Source organism: Arvicola amphibius, chromosome 6, assembly GCF_903992535.2.
Source record: "Arvicola amphibius chromosome 6, mArvAmp1.2, whole genome shotgun sequence".
Lineage (NCBI taxonomy): Eukaryota > Metazoa > Chordata > Mammalia > Rodentia > Cricetidae > Arvicola > Arvicola amphibius.
Genome location: NC_052052.2, coordinates 153,597,167 through 153,620,182, shown reverse-complemented (window position 1 = coordinate 153,620,182; position 23,016 = coordinate 153,597,167). Strand labels below are relative to the sequence as shown.

General features: G+C 46.4%; 1 protein-coding gene across 3 annotated transcripts in view; it reads left to right on the top strand.

Annotated features, from left to right (window-relative positions):
- Spock1 (SPARC (osteonectin), cwcv and kazal like domains proteoglycan 1) overlaps positions 1–18,261 on the top strand; it is a 454,175-nt gene extending 435,914 nt beyond the window's left edge. For 2 of the 3 annotated variants that reach the window (XM_038334014.1, XM_038334015.1), the window contains 5 exons: positions 3,289–3,405; positions 6,727–6,948; positions 11,724–11,786; positions 17,121–17,258; positions 18,071–18,261. In XM_038334014.1, coding sequence (XP_038189942.1) covers positions 3,289–3,405; positions 6,727–6,948; positions 11,724–11,786; positions 17,121–17,258; positions 18,071–18,261 — 731 coding nt within the window. The remainder of the gene's footprint in view (positions 1–3,288; positions 3,406–6,726; positions 6,949–11,723; positions 11,787–17,120; positions 17,259–18,070) is intronic. The other variant, XM_038334016.1, reaches the window with a different exon arrangement.
- The last annotated feature ends 4,755 nt before the right edge of the window (positions 18,262–23,016 follow it).

Genomic DNA, 23,016 nt, shown 5'->3' with positions numbered 1-23,016 from the left:
CTGCCTCCTGGATGTGGCACTGCTGCGGGGGTTGTCGGAGAATCGCAGGGACACTATCAACCCTGTGGTCCTATTGGAGCAGACAGAGTCACGTAGGAAAATGCAGTGACCTGACAGGGAACTAGGATTGCAGCAGAGGACTCTGAGCAGAGACTTCCTGGCTGAAGAGGGCAACAGAAACACAGGTAGGGACAGGGAGGGAGCAGAACCAAAATGCTAGACCTCAGTGATGCTTGTGTGCCGGGTCCTGGTTGTCCTGGTTTAACCAGATGTCTCCAGGAGAGCATCCTTTCCTCTGCAGACTGATTCTCCCACCAGGAGACATGGGCACGGGGGTGAGGCAGAACTTCTCTGGGACAAGAACTGTCCCTCTCCTGGCAGACAGGAATGGCAGGTGGGTGTGGCTCGCAGTTCCAGACTGGAAAACATTACTTTTCTTTGGGAAACACTCTCTGGCTTCCCAGTTCCTACACTGTGATTTCCAGTTAGTCCCACCATCTCGGGGAGTGCCAGACACCTTAAGAGGCAGCCAGCCTGAGCTGTGGCTGGAGCGCCAAATCCAAACAAACAGCTCTCTGCAGGCTGCCTTCCCTTCTTATTTCCTTTGGAATATATCATGCTCCAGGCAGGCTGCGCCTGGCTTTCTCCTCTCAAAGACCACTCAGTTGAAGATACCGCGAAGGAACTGAGCCCAATAATTGGGTGTCTTCTATCTCTGTTTCCATTCTCTGATCTCCCTCCAGCCACGCCATGGCTCCCTGCTGCTGGACTTGACTGTTGAGTGACATATTCACTCTTTCAAGATTGCACGGCCTGATTCCTTCAGCCCGTCCCTGGGCTCTGGGCTCTGAGAAGCCTGGGGCAGGCGGGGGGGGGGGGGGTTGACTCCAGCAGGCTTCTGAATATGCAGGTTACCTGCCTGTGTTGGGGTTTAGTTAAACATGCTAACTAATTTATCTCAGTGTGTGAGTGATTTCATGGCAAGTTGACTTGGCAATTTTCTCTGCTCAGAGAACACTCTAAATAGATGGTGCACTAGCGGTAGAGGGGAAATGAGTGTTTTCAGCTTCCAAATGTGAGATTGACTGAAGAGTCCATATCCTGGTTTTGGACAGTCACACTACTGTTTAGAGCTGGGCAGGTCAGAAAGGCACAGGCTCTGGGTTGGGACTGATAAGTGGATGAGTGTGAGCACATCTCTGCAATCAGACTCGGTACCGGAACAAAAGCAAGAACCTCTCTGCCTTCAGCAGCAACTGCTTCTCTCCCTGAGTGTGAGCACAGGTCAGCAGAGGCGTTGGGAGGTGGCTTGTGGGAGCTTATTGTCTTCCTTCTCAATCCATCTTAAAAGGCCAAAAGGGAAGGAGAAGAGACACACATTTGGATAGCTAGCTACCATGAGAGCCTCTGCAAGGGTAGAAATCAGAGAACGGAAGCCACCTGTGCCTGGTTCTAACCAGTGTGGCAGCCTGCTCTGGTGGAAGGATCTGGATCCTGTGCTGCCCAGTGCAAGGGCTCAGCCAGCTGGGGAGTGAGCAGCTTGGGATGAGACATGTGCCTGAGGAATTAGTTTGTACATTTGTTTAATATTGATTCGCTTATGTAGGGTTACACAAGTGTCCTCTTGCACATATTTTGTAGGTAGCCAAAGTCAGTTTTGATTATTTGCATTTGACTTACAGTCTTTATTTTCTGAAATGTACAGCACTTTCTTGCACTGATCCTATCTCTAAATATTCCATTTAAGATAAGAATTGTGGAAAAGAACCAAAGCTCTATCTGGCACATGTTTCAAACGATCTTGTAATTTGTTAAGAGCTTGAACCATACCATCGGGTTTGTTGTGACCTTATTACCCTTTGTTTACAGATACGGAAACTGAGGTCTCAGGGGATTTAGGGATAGATCTATGGTGGGTGGTGAAGCTGAGATTTACCCTAGGCAGAGTGACCCCACAGTGTGACATTCTACTACCAACAAGAACGTCTGCTCACTTCCTACTTGTGTCTGACCCCATAGTCAGGTCTGTGTGTTAAGGACGAAGCAGCATCTCTGGGTGGTTATTAGCTTGGTATCAACATCTGGGCATATGCACATCAGCATGTTCTGAGCCACCAGCTGTGTCTCTCAACACTGGGACAGGACCAGATTTAGCTCCACATTGGAACGGTGCTGTGCTCAACTTCTTAGCTTGCTTGCTCTATGCCAGCTTTAGAGCTTCAAAAAGCTAGCAGTCGTGAAGGTCAGTACCTGGTTCCCTCTTGGCCTCGTGATTTTTAAACTGTTCTCTAATTGCTGAAGGACACAAAACAATTGCTTCTTCTCCAGTGTCCTGATAGCATCCTATTGCCTGGGCCTCCAGCCAGGATTCTCTCCCTTAGAATGAAGTTGGGCGCTGAGAGATCGGCAGAGAGACTCCCAGAGTCCATCCTGTCTCTCCATCATTATCCCCTTTTGAATTTCCCTTCCCAAGTCTTCTATAGCCTTCTATGAACCCTCAAATAGTTGGCACCTAATTCGTTATCTGCCACCACCCATCAGCCTGGCTTTCTTCCTGTCCTTATCAGTATCAGCCCCCATCACCCCCATCACTCTGTCATACATTATACTGGTGACCAGGCCTGAGGCAGAAAGGGCTCTTCCATGGTGAAGACGTATACGGGACAGATTGTGGAGCGCTGCAATGCGTACCCGGAAGGCAAAAACATGAGGCCAAATCCGCAAGTCCGCCTTGTCCTAGTACAAAATGGGGAATCTGTTGCTCCTGGGCTCTCATAGTGCCCTAGGCATTTTCTCTCTAGGAGCGTGAGCTGGTTAATCTCTCAGTGTGAGCACACTGGAAGGTGTCATGTTCTCTGGGTAAACTGCAATAACAAGTTTTATGTGCTTAGCAAAAGGGATGTCAATCAGAGTTGGAGGACGCTGCACAAATGGGAAGTGCCAGCAGCTTGCTTTATCGGAGACAGTCCAAGTCCGAACAACCTGTCTGTCCTGGGAATCCAGCCTCTTTCCTTGTCCCATGTTTGACTCGTGACAGTAGCATCCCTTGTGTGTGTGTGTGTGTGTGTGTGTGTGTGTGTGTGTGTGTGTGAGAGAGAGAGAGAGAGAGAGAGAGAGAGGGAGGGAGGGAGGGAGGGAGGGAGGGAGGGAGGGAGGAGGGAAGGGAGGCATTGCTTTTAGAGTGTCAGGGCAAGGAGGATCACCTTGAATGCAGCTTGGCCGATGACCTTGTACACCGAGGGCGGAGAGTCTGGGTGCTCACTGTCTGCTCTGTGTGCTTCCCTGCAGCCTGCACAGACAAGGAGCTGAGGAACCTCGCTTCCCGGCTGAAGGACTGGTTTGGGGCTCTTCACGAGGATGCCAACAGAGTCATCAAGCCTACCAGCTCTGACACAGCCCAAGGCAGTAAGCCCACCCTTTTCTTGCTAGTTCGCTGTCAGTATCCCTTCTTCGTTATCAGACATGTAGGTTTAGCTAGAGAAAGAGGCCTAAAACAGTCTCAATTTTAGAAACACTAATTATTAAAGAAGGGTGATCCTTAGAATCAGGAGAAATATGTTTTTTATTTTGGAAAAAAAAAGATGTGATTTCAAAGAGATCATGCTTTATATAGATATTTTAGAAAACATACTATATAGAAAAAGTTGTGTCTACTTCGTGTGTAAATATATAACACACATAGAGTAATACCTACCCATTTAACAACTTAAGCATGATACAGTATTACATTGAAGTCCTTTTCCATGTTAAATATGGAGATGCATGTGTGTTGAAGATTTTGCACACTTCACAGGCTGATATACCATTTGGAAATGTAAACACCCTAAAATATCATTCTGCTTTCATGTTATTGTGTAGTTTCTTGCAGGAGCCAAATAGGATCCTTATCATGGCTATAACAACTTAAGGAGCCTTTAATTGGGACTTGTGGGTTTTTGCTAATATGGGCAACAGTGTAGCGATCAGCTCAGATCATGTGATTTTTGTGTATATTGGCAGCTGTGTTTAACTTTCCCCAGAAACCAAAACAGGCACCCCTCCCCTTTTTCCCCACTAACACTCAAGCTCCTGAAGGAGTCCCCAGAACTCTGGGATGAGCAGAGGCCACACCCACTTCTATTCCATCTCTCTGAACTGCTGCAATAGAGATTCCTAATCCTCCTGGTCCTTCAAACACAGGCACCTTGGCTGTGAGTGCATTCGAGATGCCCCCGTCAAAGTCTTTAGCCAGGCCCCTTCCCTCCAGAGGTTTGGATGGACCTGTGCAGGCAGGAGGTGAGAAGGTGCTGTGTCAGCTCTGTCACACAGCTGGACCAGTCTCTGAGCTCTGCCCAGTATGGTTCTGCCCATGCTTTCCCATACATTAGGGAAGCAGGAGGATCGTTTATAGGCAGGATCCAGACTGGCCTAAGCCATAGGGATAGATGCTGTCTCAAGAACGAAAACAGTGATCTTAACAGTTGGTAATTCTTGGACACCCATAACCTCCTGGTGAGATCAATGAAGATGGAAGGATGGCTTAGTCTAAAGGCGAGATAGCACTTGCTTCTCAGAATGTGCTTTACAGGTGACATTCTTGGTAGCCCTGTCTGTAGGATGGTGAGGTGAGAGAGGTTTTTGTTTTGTCCTTTTTTTCCCCTGGTATTTGGGTTTTTGTTTTTTTTTTTCTCCCCACCCCCCTCCAGCTCCTCCCAGAGGTTCCTTGGCAGTTTGTGAACGAACACTGATTTCCATCTAGAAAGATTTGTCTGTGAGTCCCCCAACAGCAGCCCAGCCCCAGGCTTTCAGAATAACTTCTGCACAGAAAGCAGGCTGGTGGGAAGAAACATCCTGGAAGCCTCCAGTCGGTCCTCAGAGACTTTCTGTAGACAGGTGGGAGCCTGGGAAATACTAGTATACCTAGGAGCAAACTGAGTCCCCGAAGCCTCTGTAGGTTTGGTGTCCTGAAGCCACCAAGGTGGGCAGGGCAGAGTGGGGTGGGGATGGATGCTGGGGAGGAACAATACTTTGGTCCTACAAGGCCAGAGAAAAGAGCAACACATTTGCCAGTCCCTAAGTCCTGAAAGGGCAGCCCCGGAGCCTTGCTCCAAGCTCTGTTCTCTGTCTCTGACAGCTGCAGATGCCAGGTGCAGGTGCCCTTTTCTGAGGAAATGAGGTAGAGCAGGCTTGACCTTTTGACTAAGCCACACATAATTCATCTTCTGCTTATGAATCATGATGGCAACTAAAGAAGAGGGCATGTCCTACCCCATAGTCTCATCTGGAAAAAAAATTTAAAGGATGTTATCCTTTGGTAGCAAAATGAATAAATTTAAATATGTGAAGATTTATTCGGAAGGGTAAACGTAAAGCTGACTGGTAGGGAACCCCTAGAGCTGGAAAACAAATACTTTGACTGATAATGTGTGTCGAAAGTGCTGAGGTTATTAAAGAGAAAATGGAGCTCTCCTCTCAGAAGGCTTCTTGTGGATTGGCGAGCATCAGCAGTGGGGGGAGGAGGGGTAGCCTGGCCTCCCCTAAGAGCTCATAGGTTTGCTGAAGTCTTTGTATAGATTTCTGTGCAAATCTGCCATGAAGATGTTGCTTCCTCTACGAGTCCCACTAAACCAAGGCCCCCGTGATGCACACAGAAGTGAAGGGGACATTGGGGTAGACAATCTGTCTCCTCAGGACCCTACACTATACATACTGTATCCCAGTCATGACACCCTAAGTCAGTTGTATGATTTCAGTAAAGATGTATCAAAGAAAGCAGAGGGGAGCGCTTGGGAGAGACCAGGTGGGAACTCTAGAGCTGGACTGGCTTGCCTAGGTTCCAATCCCAATTCTGAAGTCACATGATCTTGCTATCTCTTTATCTACAAAGTAGAGATGACAGCATTTCACATGAGTGCTCCTTGGATTTAGTGAGAAAAATGAGGTCTACAGACTATAGCTTAGAAACATTTTTATGTGTAGCATCCTAGGAAAACAAAGCCAGTCCTCGAGATCAGTGCCTAGGATAAGCCGGGCCTTTGTCATCCCTTGGCTCTGAGAGAAAGATGGTCTTGGTGTCTGTCCACAGTGCTGTGCCTTCCAGAGTGTGGAGCTGAGTCTAAGCAACCCTTCCTGCGTTTACAGTCTCCGTGTGGAAACAAAGAATCCTTTAAGAAAAACAACGTCCCCTTCCCTGGGGAAATAAGAAACAAATGATTGTCTGAGTTGGTCTGGATTCCATCTCCTGTGGCTCCTTGGGGATTGCAGAAAAGAAGAAAGGGAACAAAGGCAGGACCTGGGTGCTCTACCCTCCAGCCTTGAACTGGGCGAAGGGGCCTCTGGGATAGATGGAGCTTCATTTACCTGCCGTTGTCTCTCCCACCATTACTCCTTTCTTCAGTATTTTGAGTCTTCATTTTTTTTTCCAAATAAAATCAGCTCAGGTTTCAGTAGTATACACTTTATGTTTCAGTGTGTTTGTAGTTTTCCTCCCAGACACATCTTGCAGGCAGGTTTGCAGACAATGGAACTCATATTTATACCACAGATGCATTATCACAGGGAATGGTTTCTCTCTTGAAGATATTTCCCCCAAAGTTGGTCCCTGTTTTTAGGACATGTATCTGTCTCATATATAAGCCTGAAGGGAGGACACAATAGGAAGCACCCTGGCCCCTCTGGGGCCCCAAGTTGGGGAACAGCAGGATGTGTTCTCTGTCTGGTAAGCTGAGTTGTCCCTTTCTCTCGCAGGGTTTGACACCAGCATCCTGCCCATTTGCAAGGACTCCCTGGGTTGGATGTTCAACAAGTTGGACATGAACTATGACCTCTTGCTGGACCACTCAGAGATCAACGCCATCTACCTAGACAAGTATGAGCCCTGCATCAAGCCCCTCTTTAACTCCTGTGACTCCTTCAAGGACGGCAAACTCTCTAACAACGAGTGGTGCTACTGCTTCCAGAAGCCAGGAGGTAAGGGGGACCCAAAAGCCTGGCAGCCGTGCTGGGGACGGAGGCCGTCAGAGATCTGTGCACAGAACGGCAGGCAAGGCCAAAGGTGCCTGTCTGCATTTAGCATGACTTTAAGGAAGCTAAGAGTCAAATGACAGTGGCCGTTCACTGAGTAATTCCTTCCTTTGGAAAAGCATCCTTCCCGTGTTTAGCATTGTTGTCTGTAAAATAGGTGTGTAAAAGCCTTTGCTGTGTGGTTCTCAAGGTCATCATGAGATTCTCAGTGTGAAAAATACTATGGAAACGTAAGAGGATCATATTTCCATTGTTACATGAACTCTCCTTAATTACAATATTTTGCTAGTGACAAACTACAGCTAACAAAAGACACCGGATATAAGGACTATAGGAAAGGATGTCAGGTGTCTCCTGTCACCAAAGTCAGGCAAGGGAGCCAGCCTGCCACAGCATCCCTACCAGTAGCCCTGTTCTGCCTTCCCACGGGTTGCCTTTCCTGTCTGGCTTTCTTTCATTCTCTGCCTCCTGGGGGCTGTACCCAGTGGACTAGAAGTCTGGCTGGTTGTCTACTAATCATATTTAAATTGTGCAGCTCGCATGCATGTGCACAAAGATGCCAGGACACACATCAGAAATGCAGACACTCCGGAGAGCTTTCAGAGATGGAAATCTCTTGTGCACATTCCTAGGGTGGTGGGGTCCATCCCCAGTGCACAGCGTGCATCTTTACATCTCAGTGCAGCTGCCAGTCTGCCTCTCAGAGAGGTTGGAGGAGATGTTTTTGGTAAGAGAAAAAATCAGAATACTGTTTCTTCACGGTAGTATCAGACCTAGTCACTGTTGCCGACGTGGGACAAAAGGATGCCACACTGCCTTCATCCTCTTTATCACAAATGAATCTGGATAACCTGCTTCATCTCTGGGACTCTCTTAGGTTTCTGCTTCCTCAAAATAATTTTAACTTCTTTGTATATTTTTTTCCTGTTGGAGTTGTGCTTTGTCCTGTCTTCTGTAGGAAAATGTGTATCTATGGGCTTAGTGTTTGGCTAGTGGTTGGTATTGCAGATTTTTCCCAACTTTGACTTTGTGTATTTTTCTTGTTAGTGAGAAAGTTTTAAATTTCTACATAATTGCATGTCTCATTTTTTTATTATATGCTTTTTTAAGTTATAAAGCTTGCATTAGGCTTTGAAGGGTATTTTTTACTTCAATCCGGTAAAGTGACTTTCTCATGCTTTTGCTAATTCAGTGACTGTGTTTGTTCAGATTTTGTGTTACTCTATGTATGTGCAACAGTCAGGAGGCCTTGGCTTCTGCTCCAAGCTCGGGGATAACTACCTAGCTGCCTTTCTGTCAGTTATTGACTGATCTTTCTTCTGTCAATAGCATGCCTGATATATATGCCTGTGTCTTAGATTTATTCCCAAATACCAAGTTCCACTTTTCTAAATATCCATAAATCAATTCTATCCCATTTAATTCACAGTTAATAAAGCAGTTTAAATCACAGTTGATTGACCCTCGGTCTTGGTATATTGTAGGTCTCTCCTCTCTTGCCATTAATTTTTATATCAGAATGCTCTGGCCAGTCATGTTTTTCTTCCCTCCTCAACCTCAGGATGCATTTGCCCAGTTTATTTGAAATTCCTCCCAGCCGTAAGCTGTTGAGCTGTGGTCTTAGAGGCTGCTCACAGCTGGTGGAGGTAGTCTTCAGCTTGCTGTCACCACGGTTCCCATCTTGGCATGACTGTAAATGAATCCTCCTTCCCTTCTACTCCCTCTCTGAATTCTCGCTTGGTTTCCACTCGCTCAGGTTGGCTCTCTTGGCGTTTCCAGGTGTAAACAGTGATACATCTTCCTTTAAATATTAAAATGTAATTACATTGTTTCCCCTTCCCTTTGTGTTTGTTGCTTTCCCCTCTCTGACTATATTGGCTAGCACAGATTAGAGTTAAATAATAGTGATTGTTTTACTTTAGTCTAAAATGCTCGCAGCACAGCCCTGACCACTGTTTCACTTGAGGGTGGGGTGGCAGGCTGAGTTTACTCACTGCCGTACCCAAGGTACTGAGCTAGGTGCTCGGCCACAGGGCCATCTCCAGACAGGCTCCCCTTCAGCATGGGAGTGTAGGGAGAAGCCGGGACCCCACTGTGGTGTGCCCTGAGACATATAGTATCCAGGATTAGTTCTGAGAAAAAATGACTTTTCATTTTGTATACTTCTCTCTCTTCATTTTTGCCTCCATGTTAGCTGTTATTGTTTGGTTTACTGCGTTATTTCATAAAGAAGCTTAAAGACGATGGGTGTCATACCTAGACTTTATAGGCCGATGTTAAGGACATTCAAGGCTCCGAGCTATCTCTGGACCAGAGCTGTCTCTGTAGTTGCTGTGCGCGCTGATGTCTCGTAACTAAGGTTAAGGTTCCGATAACCTCTGCCACCCAAAGGAAACCGAGTTACTGTGGCGCTCTCCAGTTTTATGGATGTTTTAGTTTTCTAAGGTTTTTTTTTTCTCAAAAAATTGTCTTAGAAGTCATTTTCTAGAAGATAATTGGTAGAAATGTTTGAAAATGTTTCTGCTTTATTCTTGAGAACATGAAGCCCTTGTAGTTTTTCTATTCTATCAGAGATGCGGTTTCCATTGTATCTGGAAACTAGAGGGATTTGTTCTGGGTTGGATGAGAAATACAGAGACTCGAGTATTTGAACACTTGGTCCCCAGCTGGTGATGCTGCTTAGGGAGGTTGAGGAACCTTTACAAGGTAGAGCCTCTCCCCACGGCCCGTTGCCTCTCTTGGCCTTTTGTGTGAAGAGGAAATGTCATCCACTGTCTTGTTCCACCCCCGCATGACGTGCCTGCCAGGGCCCAACGGACCCCAGCCTCCTGGACTTTTAGGTCAGAATAAGCCCCTTGCTTTCTAAGTCACCCTTAGGAAGCACCATGGCCAGAGGCAACAGAAAAGAAACTACGCAGGATTCTTTTTCTGCTTTTCAAGGACCTTAATTTCCTAGTCGCCACCTTAGCTCAGTTCAGCATGTGTCACATTGCTAAGATGAGATGTTGTGTGCTTCTTTGAACTCCAGAATTAGATTCTTTCTCATTTCCGGGAAACTTTTCTTCATTCAAGTTCATATTGAGAACTTGGCTCCTTGGCTCTGTCTGATCAGCCTTTCTCTGCCTCAGCAGAGATGTTTCATCTAAATCTTCTGGCTTTGGAGGTGAACTTCCTCTCTCTAATTCTCTACCATTGTCTTCCTGCATCACGTTTACCCTCGAGCCTGCAGGTCTGCATCCTGAACCCTGCTGTCCCGCAGCCCACGATTCATTAGAATCCCTGACTTAGCGAACCCTTCACTACCTGCTGTCAGCCGCTCAGCAGCAAATAATTTCCAGGATGGATTTTTCATTTTAAAAATGAAAAAAATACTTTGTGTGTTTGTCTTGTTCTTGTCTGCATTTAAGTAGATTTCCATCCGTTTAACTTTTCTTTCTTTAAATAGTTGTTCTTCCAAACTCTTGCAGGAAAATGTCAAGGAAGTATGGGTAAACTAGACCGCTCCTCTGTTTTAACCAGGCTGACCATCCTTCTCTGTACCAACTCTCTCTGCTTTGTCGTGGCTGAGACTCTCCATTTACAAAATAGTGATAATATCAGTACCTATCTTGTATGGCGGTTGTAAAGACTTTGAAAAGCCCTAGAACATTCAAACACTTCAGCAAATGGTAGCTATTCGTCAGAGTAAGCACTACCCTTCCTGGTCAGTGGGATTGGCTTCAGTCTTTCTCTTACCCTGAATGAAGTAAGAAGCATGGATCTTGCAGCTCACTCTTCTCACCTGGCAGCAGGAGAGCCAGGTGGCGTACAACCCAGATGGGAGCAGACAGAAGTGGGTACTGTCCAGATGGTTTAGAGTGCAGAGGGGTGGGACTCCCTCCTGTGCCGCATCCTGTGCCGTAAGGATGCTGAGTCAACAGCAGGACTTGCCAAACTGATAAGCCTGACAAAAGCCAGTCATGGACAAACCATAATATACCAGCAAGGTCATTCGTCACTTTGCTGGTGGTAAATTCTTCTTAGGGCGATGGCGACGGCGCAGGCCCATGCCAGGTCATCCGCACACGTAGCCATGTGGTTCCCTGTCTGTCTGTCACAGCAGTTTCTTTATTTCCCGGGTGAGGACTCGGAAGCTGAAGGGAGGGAAGAGATGTCGGGGGTCCTGAGCGTTCAGGAGGCAGAGAGAACTGTCATGGAGTCAGCCTCTGGAGGCTTTGCTTGCTCGCCGCCTTTCCACATGGCTCCTGTGTCCATGCGGGCGTGCCTCAGTTCCCCTAACTTCTCTCCATGAGACAAGAGCTGCAGTAGGCCGAGCATTGAGACCCCTGGCTAGCTGTCTGTATATTCAGAATTCTTGCCCTCTAGTAAGGCTTAGCATCAATTTTTAGCTCCCAGAAGGCTTTGTTGGATGCCTCCTTTGCCAAAATTGAAAGCATCCTCCAGCCAGTCACCCGGTGGTGCTTGGTCTGGTGTAGGTGGGAAGTGTCCTGTATTATATAAGTGTCCTCCACGAGCTATTTTAAGTGTCCTGTGATACGGAGCTTATCTTAAAATTAGCAACACTAATGGCTTGGATTTGTTTCGTTGCACAATCACCAGCATATGGAGCAATCCCACACCCAGGTGTGTCGTTGCCTACATTTCACGTCAAGAGTGGAGTCAATCATTAGAGATTATATTCCGCACCATCTGGAAACCGACTTCCATAAATTATTTTCTAGGTCTCCCTTGCCAGAACGAAATGAACAGAATTCAGAAGCTGAGCAAGGGGAAAAGCCTGTTGGGTAAGTACAATTCCTTGCCACTCATTAGAGCAACTAATTAAACCACCCGCATCTCTTGTAACATTCAGCTCTACAGTGTTTATTCAATTAGGGACAGTGTCTTGTGGAAGAAGCGCCTCACGCTCCTCCAGCCTGAGCTCTTGCAAGCAGCTGGCGTACAGAGGATGGCCTCTACCAGCAAGAGAAGCCGAGGTCAGGCCAGGGCCAGCGGGCAGCTCGGCCATGCTCAGAGTCCAGCTCTCTGGGGCTCCCTCCCTGATTCTGGCTACACTAACTCTTGGGTTTCTCCCTGTCACGTAAAGCCACCAAATGGAGCACATGAGTATTTTTCTAGCTCTCAAAATGAAAGGCTTTTAAGTTAGACTATTTCTTCTCTCCCCCAGGGCTAGTTGTCCATTTAAGGAACAAGACAAGCCATGACCCCGCCAGAATGTATCAGATAGGGTCGCAGGCCATGTGCCTCTCTGGATGGAAGTCTCCCACCTATTTAGACACTGCTTTTTTTCTCCTTTGGGTTTAAGGCAGGAGGTCAGTTGCAGGAGCACTGGCTCCTTTCGGTCCTCTTAGCTCCTGGATGGAGAGGGCGTGTGGTGGCCATTACCAGCACCCTGGAAAACCACAGTTGATGGGGATGAGCACATTTTCCCTAAAGATCACCAAACGCAAGCATTCTGTGAATGCTGGCTGCTTATCTCCCAAAGTTTTGGGTCACCTCGTAGTGCACAACCCTCTTCCCTCTAACTTATTCCCATGGCTTGCCTCAAACTTTTGCTATAACGTTAAGCTGGTGCTTCTGAACATCTTTCTGGCTGAAGATACAGTGTCTGCCTATCTCCTCCATACATTTTCTCCAGCTCAAGGACTTCTGATGGCTGGTTGTATTCTTCTACATAGGGTGGGGGATAGACCCACGATCTACTAGTTTATGCAACTGTAATATTTTTAAAGCTCCGTGGAAATGGTGACTTTGTCATAGAAGGCACGCCACCTGACACGTCTCCTTTTGATGTTCCTCGATGCATGTGATCCAACAACTGCCCACCTCTCCCCTCCCATAATCTCACTTGAGTCTTATCTCAAACCGCCCACGTTCCGAGTTTACTCATACGGATTCATGCGAATGCCATCTCTATTGCTTACAAATTATTCTCTGCACGGAGAAAATCTCCAAATACCACAACCATGTGTGTTCAGGGATATTCAGATTCAAATAAATAAACTGAACAAGCAACAACAAATTATAATCAGTTATAATTACTACCTACTTAAAAAGAGCAGTAATCTTATTAAATTATAGATTTACTACAACACCTGCTTCTCACCAACCTGAAGGCTCAGCCCAATCTTAATTTATTCTGTGGTCTATTAGGTATCGTGGTCTCTAACCGCTGCTCAGGGGGACCGGCCTTTCCACTGCTGGAGCACCTAGGGAATATGGCGAGGCACTGGGTACCCCCATCTTTCCACAGGGGTGACTGCAGTGGTAGGAAACTTGCCCTCTTTATCTCACTTGGTCTCTTGGAATCTAGACATCCTGAAATGGCCCGGTGAGCGCCATGTTCAGGGATCGATTCTGGCGCCTGGAGAGATGACTCTGGGGTGAAGAGCACTGGCTGCTCTTGTAGAAGACCTGGGTTTGATTTGGGTACCACATAGGGCTCACAACCATCTGTTACCAGGGGATCCAACACCCTCTTTGGCCTCTATGGACACCAGACATGCATGTAGTGTACTGACATACATGCATGCAAAACATTCATACACATGAAATGAATAAATACAAAGAAAAACATTTTAAGTAGTGCCTATACTAATCTATATCTAAATTTACTGGCTCAAAGAAAACTTGACCTTCCAAAGTTACGTTTGGGGAGGATATTATTCTGTGAAATCGAAGTTAAATTGAGATCCATAATTATGCCAAAAAGACAACAGGAATAAAATTAAGTAGAAGCCTCAGTGATAACCAGAGGCCTTTGCTTCATGATACAAGGATGTAGTTTCTGAGAATTCCCCCAGAGAAGATGAACTCACAATTATGAATAAAGATTATCTGCCTTTAACAAGAACAAGACTGACATCAGATTTCCATGAGCAACACTAGTTTAGAAAGACAAAATACTATTTCTCAAGTGGAGATAACTTTGAATCTAGAATTTTAAACTCAACCCATTATAAGGTGGTGATACAGATACTCAAACTAAGGTAATGTATATAAGTACATCCCATATGAAATTGTGTAAAAGAAACAGCATAATACCAGATCTAAACAACAGTGTATAGCACATTTTGATTACCAACACTTCAGAGACAAAGGCAGAAAGATCTCTGTGAGTTCAAGGTCATCCTGGTCTATGTAATAAGTTCCACTCCAGCCAAGGCCACCCTGTGAGACCCTGTTTCAAAACTCAGACCACCAAAACATTTTGATGGCAGTCTAGAATAAATTCTAGACTGTGGAGGGCAACAGAAACACGGGTGCTTAAATGTGCTACAGTTTTGATTTACCCCTAAGGAAAGAAAATACAGATTAACTTGAGAGTTCCCTTGGAAAAAACTATGCTGCTCTGTAGAAAATATCACGGCATCCCCAAGAATGACAGAAATGGAAGAGTTTTAAACACGAAAGAGAGATGTGGAGGAGAGAAAACATGATTTTTACAGGAGGCAGGAGACGGGTGCCATGAGAAACACATGGCACAGGAGTGTGTCCGAAGCACAGAGGAGTCCGTGATCACAACCAGGGCACATGGGACAGATGGACATATGAGACAGGAAGTGCTGTGTCTTCAAAGTCACACCTAAGACATTTGTACAGGAAGTTGAAATTAGAAGATGGAAAATGTTCTTCTTGATATAACACGGTAACATCTGGGAAAGCAAATACTTCGCCTTCTGAAAAGTAAGACGTGTCATAGGCTGTCGGTGCACTCGTTACTTTAAGATTAAATGTAATAGACGTTCACAAGTAATGCAGTGCAAGGAGACACCAATAGGATATAGAATAATTGGGCAATGTGATGCACATTCATATTTACATATGCAGCCATGCAGGTTTGCATGAAATATCTGTCACGGGCAGCCCCACAGATAAAACACAGTTTTAATAATCGCATCTCAAACTCACTAGCCCAGACAGTAACGAAAAGAGACGTCAAGGAAGTAAAATAAAATCTAGAGACTATTTTCAGCAGGACGAAATGTAAAAGGGCTATCCACCAGACTCCACAGAAGCAAGGTGAAGCCGAAGAAAGCACACATCACTTCAAACACATTACCCAAAAAATGCACAGAGCTAGATGTTCAGCTCAAAGCCTCAAGAACACAATAACCAAAACGATCAAAGAATAAACCAGCGAGATAAGGGTCACTAACAACAGCATGTTGGGAAGGGCTGGTTTCCTTCAACAAGCTAGTGAAAAGTAGGAAGCCTAACAGTATGAGGCAAAACAGTATAACAGATAACAGTATGAGGATCCTAACTTGAAGGAGAACAATCCAAACTCAGTATAGAGTGTAGAAGGAAGGTATTTCTGGTCCTCAGAATTGGCTTTGGGGTTGAGGGGAGCTGAAGCGATGACTCCAGGGTTAAAAGCGCTGACAGCTCTTGTAGAAAACCCAGCTTCAGTTCCCAGCACCCACGTGACAGCTCACAACTGTCTGTAATTCCAGTTCCAGGTGATCTGATGCCTCCTTCTGGTCGCCATGAGAATTGCATGCACACAGTTCATAAACAAGCAGGCATGCAGGCACACGCGCGCACACGGCCATGTGTCGTAAACACAAATAAATTCTTTTTAAAAAGAAAATAAAAATCAACTTTTGACTCAGGACCAGAAAAAAAGTCATTTCTAAAGGGGTTCTAGATTATGATGCTGGTTCGTGGGTCAAACTGTCAGATGGAGCTGTAAAATGATTTAAAGAAACAGCACATTTAGCACCTCATCACAGACAGAACACCAGAGAGAGTTGCTTAAAAAGAAAATGCACATTCCATCTCACAGATTTGAGCCTGTCACGGCAGGGCAGTTTACATCGCAGGAAGCTGACACACCCCTAGTGACGTACTTCCTCTAACTAGACCCCGCCTCCAACCTTTCATCCCCTCCTGTTAGCAGGAGCGCAATAACCAATGCAGCCCAGCATGGCTGCCAGCAGCCAGAGGCATTCCCTTTTCCTGTGGGGACTTCCACTCAGGTAAGGCCAGACCCCTGATCTCACCACAGAAAGGATTCTTGGGGTCAGCCAGGATGAAGCACTCAGGGATTATGGATGTGAGCTTCCCCAAGGAGGACGGCTCTTAACTGTCTTTGCAGCAGCCAAAGTTACGGTTTGGGTGGGTTGTGAAGTTACATCTTCAAAGGGTTGAAGGAATCTAAATGAGATCCCAGGGTGGGTCCTGAGGTGTGCCAGAAGGATGCCAGCTGATGAGGTAAAACCTGACACCACAGAAGCTCATGAGAGACTGGGAGCCTTGTCTAGTGAGACTCTCTGAAAATACTTGGAAGAGGCATCACATGGGCTCAGGCCCTAAGCATGGTTTGTTTTAATTTTAAAACCCATACCTGAAAATTTCAGTATAGAAGGAGTATCGTTGCTCTGTGGGCAATCGTTACAGAAAATATTAATTGTAGTGGAATTCTTTTTTGTGGTTCTTTTCTCTTTTTTTTTATCTAAATAACATTTTTCTATTTATTTCTTTACTCTCAACTGTCCTGAAGCTTCAGACACTGGAGAGAGGGACTGCTTTGCCATCCTGTGCCTTCTTAATTGTCCATGTCTTTTTCTATGCTGATGTATGTCCAATAATGCCAGCCTATTACCAATCCATACAGGGATTAACCCATTGATTAGGTCATGCCCTTAAAGACACCTCTCAGAGATGGGTGTTACTAATATGAATCCAATCAAGTTGATAATTAAGATTAATGATCAGACTCTGAATTTTCATCACAAGCGTACTTGAGCAAAAACATGAAACTCATCAAAAGTCCTAATTCTATGTTTATCCAAAGGAAAGAGATTATGTGAGCATGTTTAACATATAATGCACATGGTTTAGATTAGTGACCGGAATATCTGTAACTACACAGTGCTCTTGGCCATTATCAAGTGTAATTGGTGAATGAGCTTGGAATCCAATATACACTTCCTAATCAAGGCTGAGGTCCCCATAATGTTTACAAAATAGTAAGCAATCAGCCTCATTCTTTCCTGAGGCCCTACAGCCAACCTGCAGCTTACATGTGAGCTCCCCACCCTGCCTTAAATGGCATGAACCCCAAGCCTCCATGCTTGTTTCTCTGACTGAAATTGGCCCTTTTGTCCCCACAGGGGCATTCGTACCTCGGTGTAATGAGGAGGGTTACTACAAAGCCACACAGTGTCACGGCAGCACGGGGCAATGCTGGTGTGTGGATAAATACGGGAATGAGCTGGCTGGCTCCAGGAAACAGGGCACTGTGAGCTGTGGTGAGTAAAGCCTCCCTGCATCAGCCCCGGCTGACCCAGGGGTCCTCACTGCGTAGGGGTCACGGCAGGATCTCAAGAGCCAGCTCTGGCTGTAGTGAGCCTGCCATGGAGATGGGACGCTGGAATTCCATGACCTCATGCAAAGCCAACAGTTTTGCTAGCAGCAGATCTTCACCAGTACCACTGAGTAGACAAGAATTTTTGAGTCAGGGGACGGTCATTGGTCCAGCACTCAGGACTGCAGTCTTCCTAACAAGGCTGAAGCACCCGGGGTACTCTAGGGCCCTGTTCTAGTTTGCTTCCTATTGCTGTGACAAAGACCATATTTCAAAGTAACTCGGGGAGAAAAGGACTTATTGGGAACTCAGGGCAGGAACAGGGGAGGAACCTGGAGGCAGAGACTAAAGCAGAAGCCATGGCGGAATGCTGCTTTCTGACCTGTTCCCCATACCTTGCTCAGCCTGCTTTCTTATACAGCCCAGGACCACCAGCCCAAGGATGGAACCACCCCCGTCAATCATTGATCTAGGAAATGTCCCACAGGCTTGACTACAGGGTAGCTGATGGAGGCATCTTCCCAACTGAGGTTCCTCTTCCCGAATGTGTCAAGTTGACAAGACATTAACCAGGACAGGTTTCCATCAGAGCACCCCACAGGGCAGAGCCCTAGAGGCTGTTTTGAGCTGAGCTCCCACACCGCAGAAGCAAATGCTCTGGTTTTTATCCCACAACCCAAGTCATGAGCCTGGGGAGTCTGCGTGGGCCTTGAGGGACAGTGGGAGCTAACCTGAGGTCTTTCCTTCCCGTGCTAGAAGAGGAGCAGGAAACCTCTGGGGACTTCGGCAGCGGTGGCTCTGTGGTCCTGTTGGACGATCTAGAGGACGAGCGAGAGCTGGGACCAAAGGACCGAGAGGGGAAGCTGAGGGTGCACACCCGGGCTGTGCGGGAGGATGACGAGGACGAAGACGATGACAAGGACGACGAGGTTGGGTACATATGGTAGTGCCCACGAGGGAGAGGACAATGCTTTTGGCAGGTTTGCAAGTCGCTTCCTTTGCCTGCATTTGTATCTAAGACTCCGAGGCCCGCAGGTCTCTCCTCCACTGTTCTCTCTGTACCAGGGCTAAGGTTTGGAAGACCCCCTTCCCAGAGCGTTCTGAATTTGCATACAGTTGTGCGGGAGAAAGGATGTTGTTTGTGTTTCTTGTTTTCGTTTCCACCGGATGAGAGAATGGCTGGCTCAAATAAAGCCGCCTTCCCTCCTGTAAGGTTTTTGCAACTAGCATGTGATTTGTGCGGAATCCAGCAGTGCAGGGAGCCCCACCCTCCCTCTCTGATTACCCACCTCGGTGGCTATTAACAGCATGGTTCCCAGCCTTCTGGTGTCTAAGTGCTTTTCTTGTGTCCTGTAGATGTTGTGGAAACCACACCACACCGCTGCCCCTTTCCTTCTGTTCCCACCACCTCCAATGTTTATTAAAAATCATAAAATGTATAAAGTTACAAAAGTTATAAAAAATGGCTTCCTACAAATGACAGCCTTAATTCAGTCCAAGTCCCCTTGGAGAAAGAATTCATTTTCTTTTTTAGAAATTAAGGTTTTGATGCTTTCCCTGCCGCTTGCACATCCACAAACAGGCTGTGCTTGCACGACTTGCTTACACACCTCCGAGTGTCTGATTGTATACCGAAAACACGTTAGAAAAACCATGGCTTTTAATCAGCATCTCCAAACGCGGAACACAAACTAGGGTGTGAAATTCCTCTTGGAGTCCTATTTGCACCGACACTTGGCCTGTGTAGGCTGCAGGCTGGGGAGGTTCCTCTATGCAGTTGCAAAGTGACTAGAAACCCTTTTGATTTGGATAAGCCTGTTTGCCTAAACTGCTTTCCCACCCCCCCCCCCCCCAGAAGCCATGCAACTCCCACTTGGGCAGCTTCACAAGCCATTTCTTCATTTAGCTAAAGGTTCCCCTCAGGATGCAGCATACCCACTGTGGCAGCTCCCTTCCCTACCCTCAAGGGCTTTTTCTGAAGCATTCCTACTGAGCTTATGCTCTCTGAGAAGACAGCATCATGATGATCATAGGGAAAAAAGTAGGATTCTTCATGTTCTTCATGTTTCTTCCCCCACCCCCTTTCTATTCACAAATCATGACGGGGGAGATAAAGGTCCTAAGGGGCTCTCTTTTCCCACCCATTATTTAATAGAAATCCCAGTGGAGGCCTAGAAAGAGATCCTAGTAGCACAAGAAGCTCGCCTAAGCTCATTATCGGCATTCAGTTTCAGTAACGATATCATCTCTGTATTCTGCCAGATTTCTTCCACACGAGTACCAAAGAGTAGACTCCAGCGCAGCCCCATTCGGGTCAGGGCCAGCTCCCCGAGCTCTGCCTGCTTGCTTCCTACCTAGCCAGTTGCCCTAACCAGCCACGACTCATCAGAAACCACTTCTATTTTGCCCTAACCAGCCACAGCCCGCCAACACTATCTCCTCCTTGTCCATGCCTTCCCCAGTGAGTTTTAGCCAGCCCACAAGACAGATCTATTAACTCAGGCAAAAAGTGTATTTGGTCATACCTGTCTCCCACCCCAAACTGGTCTTCTGTATGTAGTAAGCCTCCTTCACTAGCATCTCCATCCTAGAGCAGGATGGCCAGGATTGCGCTGGTCCCAGATTCTTCTCATGGGGAAAATGGGTATCTCTGGTGCTGTTCGCTCCCTTGGCCGGGGAGACACAGGTATCGCAGGATGCTGAGAATTCTGCGTGCTTCCTCTCTACGGAGATGCAGACTTGCTCAGTTCAGGGTCTCGATGACATCCTCCCCAGTCCTGTAGTTTGTTTTTGATTTTTTTTCTCACCCTCGAAACTGATCATAATTTAGATCATAATTTAGGAAGCAGGTGCTCAATCGCAGCTGAATTATAATAGGACACACAAAAAGACATACTAGAAATCTCCGTTTAGGCCATCACTATCATCATAAGCCACTGTTATTATTTCCTTCGAGCTTGGAAAAAATGCACAAGAGAACAAATTAACAATCGGCAAATTGATTTCACTTGGAGAAACTTCTCGGAACCCAATGAACCACTTATTTTGTCTAATTATCGTATGACAAGTGTCACATTAAGATGACACTTGGAGCTCCTTAACATTATCTTGATGGTGGAGAAGAGCACTCAATAGGCAGTTCCCAGGAAGGTAATGAGACGTCATTTGCAGAGACATTCCAAGAAGATATTTTGATTCATTAAGATATTAAATCAAAAGCCCTCCTACGTCTGGAGCCCATATCAACAATGCAGCACCATTGCCGCTGCTCGTGCCCCCACTTGGGGTTTTAAAGACAGTTACTTATAATAGTACTCAAAATTAGACTTTCTGTTACCTTCTCCCGAGACGCAGAGCCTCTGTTGCCCTCTTTGGATGAGCCTTTTATTCCAATAATAATCCCACGCATTCTAAGCACCATCTGATGCTTTTAGCACCTGTGCTACTGGGATGACCGACCCATTTTGTAAGCAGGTACTGAGTTGAGCCCTTATTGCCTTATTTCCAGGAATCCTTCCGTTGATGCCGTTCCTCCGTCTCTACAAGCAGTTATTTAACGCCATCACTGTGGCACCCAATTGAAACCCCAGAATTCTCTTCCACAGGCCTCACTCTCTGCCATATGAATGTGTTTGGTTTCTACAGATGTTCTCAGCTGGGGATGCCTTCATGTGGCTTTCTCTCCGTTCCTCCTTTATGCCCACGTCCCCACCTTTATCGGAAATGATGACTCGTCCATCCAGGTCTGCCCTCTGCTCGCCCCACAATGCCATTGGCATTGGGTTTGCTTTTGTTTTACCTTGACCACACTGGACAGTGACATCCAAGAGCCCTTTCTGCAACGGGCGGTTTGGGTCTTTATACAGCTTTTCTCAGTCACTGATGTTTGTCCCCGTTCAATGTGTAGCCGTGTGACAAGAGCCCATCAAATCTAGTGTCACTTTGTCGTCCCTATTGTAGGTGAAGTAGTGATGTAGAAAATCTAGTACTCTGAATGCTTTTCCATGTAGACTTTTCTGGAATGTGAACACGACTCTTTGGTTAATAGCAACCGCTTACCTGTAGTCCCGAGTAGGCGCACTTCCGTCTGTCTCAATAAATTCTACTTTGTCTGCAGCATGTGCACGCTTGTGTTCTGTTGGTGTGGATGTGAACTTGACTCGCCGCGTCCCCAAACAACCACAGTCTGGGTTGTCAAGTGATGGCCACCGGGGCTGGCAGCCAAGACTGTCCTTACTTAGAGATGACCTGCTGAGCACCTGGCCTCTCTCAGCTGCCCCATCGGCTTACGGCGCCTGCTCAGAGCCACACCACGCCACGCCAACCCTCCTGTGTCACTACTTTGATCCTCTTTGGCCCCGGCTGTGTCTTGGCCATGCTGGATTTCTCTCTTGTCATCTCTATTCACACTGTTTTTCAGTTTCAGTGAAGACTTGGAGTGAGGCATTCTCCTCTCCTTCAAGAACCCCACCTCTCCTCCATGAAGCAACAAACCAGATGCTCGTCAAGCCAGACAGCATCCCTGTTGGTCCCAGTGTGCCTGTGACTAGCTCATACCTCTGTCAACATTGCTGCCGTTCAGTCGAGTCCCATACCCAGGCATAGCATACTCCCTGGGTGTCCTGAGACCTCTGCTGGCACACGCCCCCTCCACTCTGGGGGAGCCCAGTCTGTATCTCCAGTGAAGGACTTGAATTTGACTCCATTCTAAAATACCCATCTGCCATTTGAGCTGCTGTTGCATGTATGTCCCCCAGACACTTCAAACTCAAACTTCACAAATTACACATGACAGGACATCCCGTCACTGTGCCCCGGGGAAGCAGAACCAATAAGGCCTTTTGGAAATCCCTACAAACATCATTCATTAAGGGGAAGATTGACACACTTGACAAATGTGAACCCATGAAAGATAATAACACATCACAAAGAAAAGATAAGAGGCTGATGGAGATACTGGTGGCATAAAGGAAAGGAATGATTTGGGTAGAAAATATGTTTTAACTCCTTCCTACAAACTCTTAAGAAAAGCCCAGTACACCAGACTGGCAAGCAAAAGGTTAAAGGCAGTTCACAGGAGCACAGGAAGCAATGAAACTGCACAGGCCCACTCAATGTGTTAGATGGTGGTAAATAAACACCATAATACAGTGCTCATAGATGGGGAGATAATCTTGATCCAAGCCAAGGTTGATGAGAACGTGGGCTAAGGGGATCCCTTCCCTATACAGGACTACAACAGCAGAGTCGATGGATGGAAAGAGTACTATAGGACTCACACCCAGGGAGCAGAAACCTCTGTTGCCAGCAACCGCCCATGGGGAGAAAAGAGATAACTTGGAAGGATACATATAAAAGCATTTCCTTTCCAGCTTGTTCACTAGAAAAGAGAAATTGGGGAAGCAAAACTAAATACCCATCAAGGAAGACACAGAAGGAGCCTATACTTTGGGATACTGTGTAACAGCCAAAGAATGAAGTGACCTGCTATGTACTAACTTAGAGAAAAAAAACCTCTAAGATATTAGTTATATTAGAAAAAATCAGGTAAAGTGTATCAAATGTGTAAATTATATGTCTAAAACTTGATACTCTCTGTTACTCAGAGTACCCACGGGAAGGACAAAACCAAAAAAGGATACACTTCAGAACCGTAACACTGGTGCCTTTAGTTCAGGCATCTGTGCCAGCCTGCCCTTGAA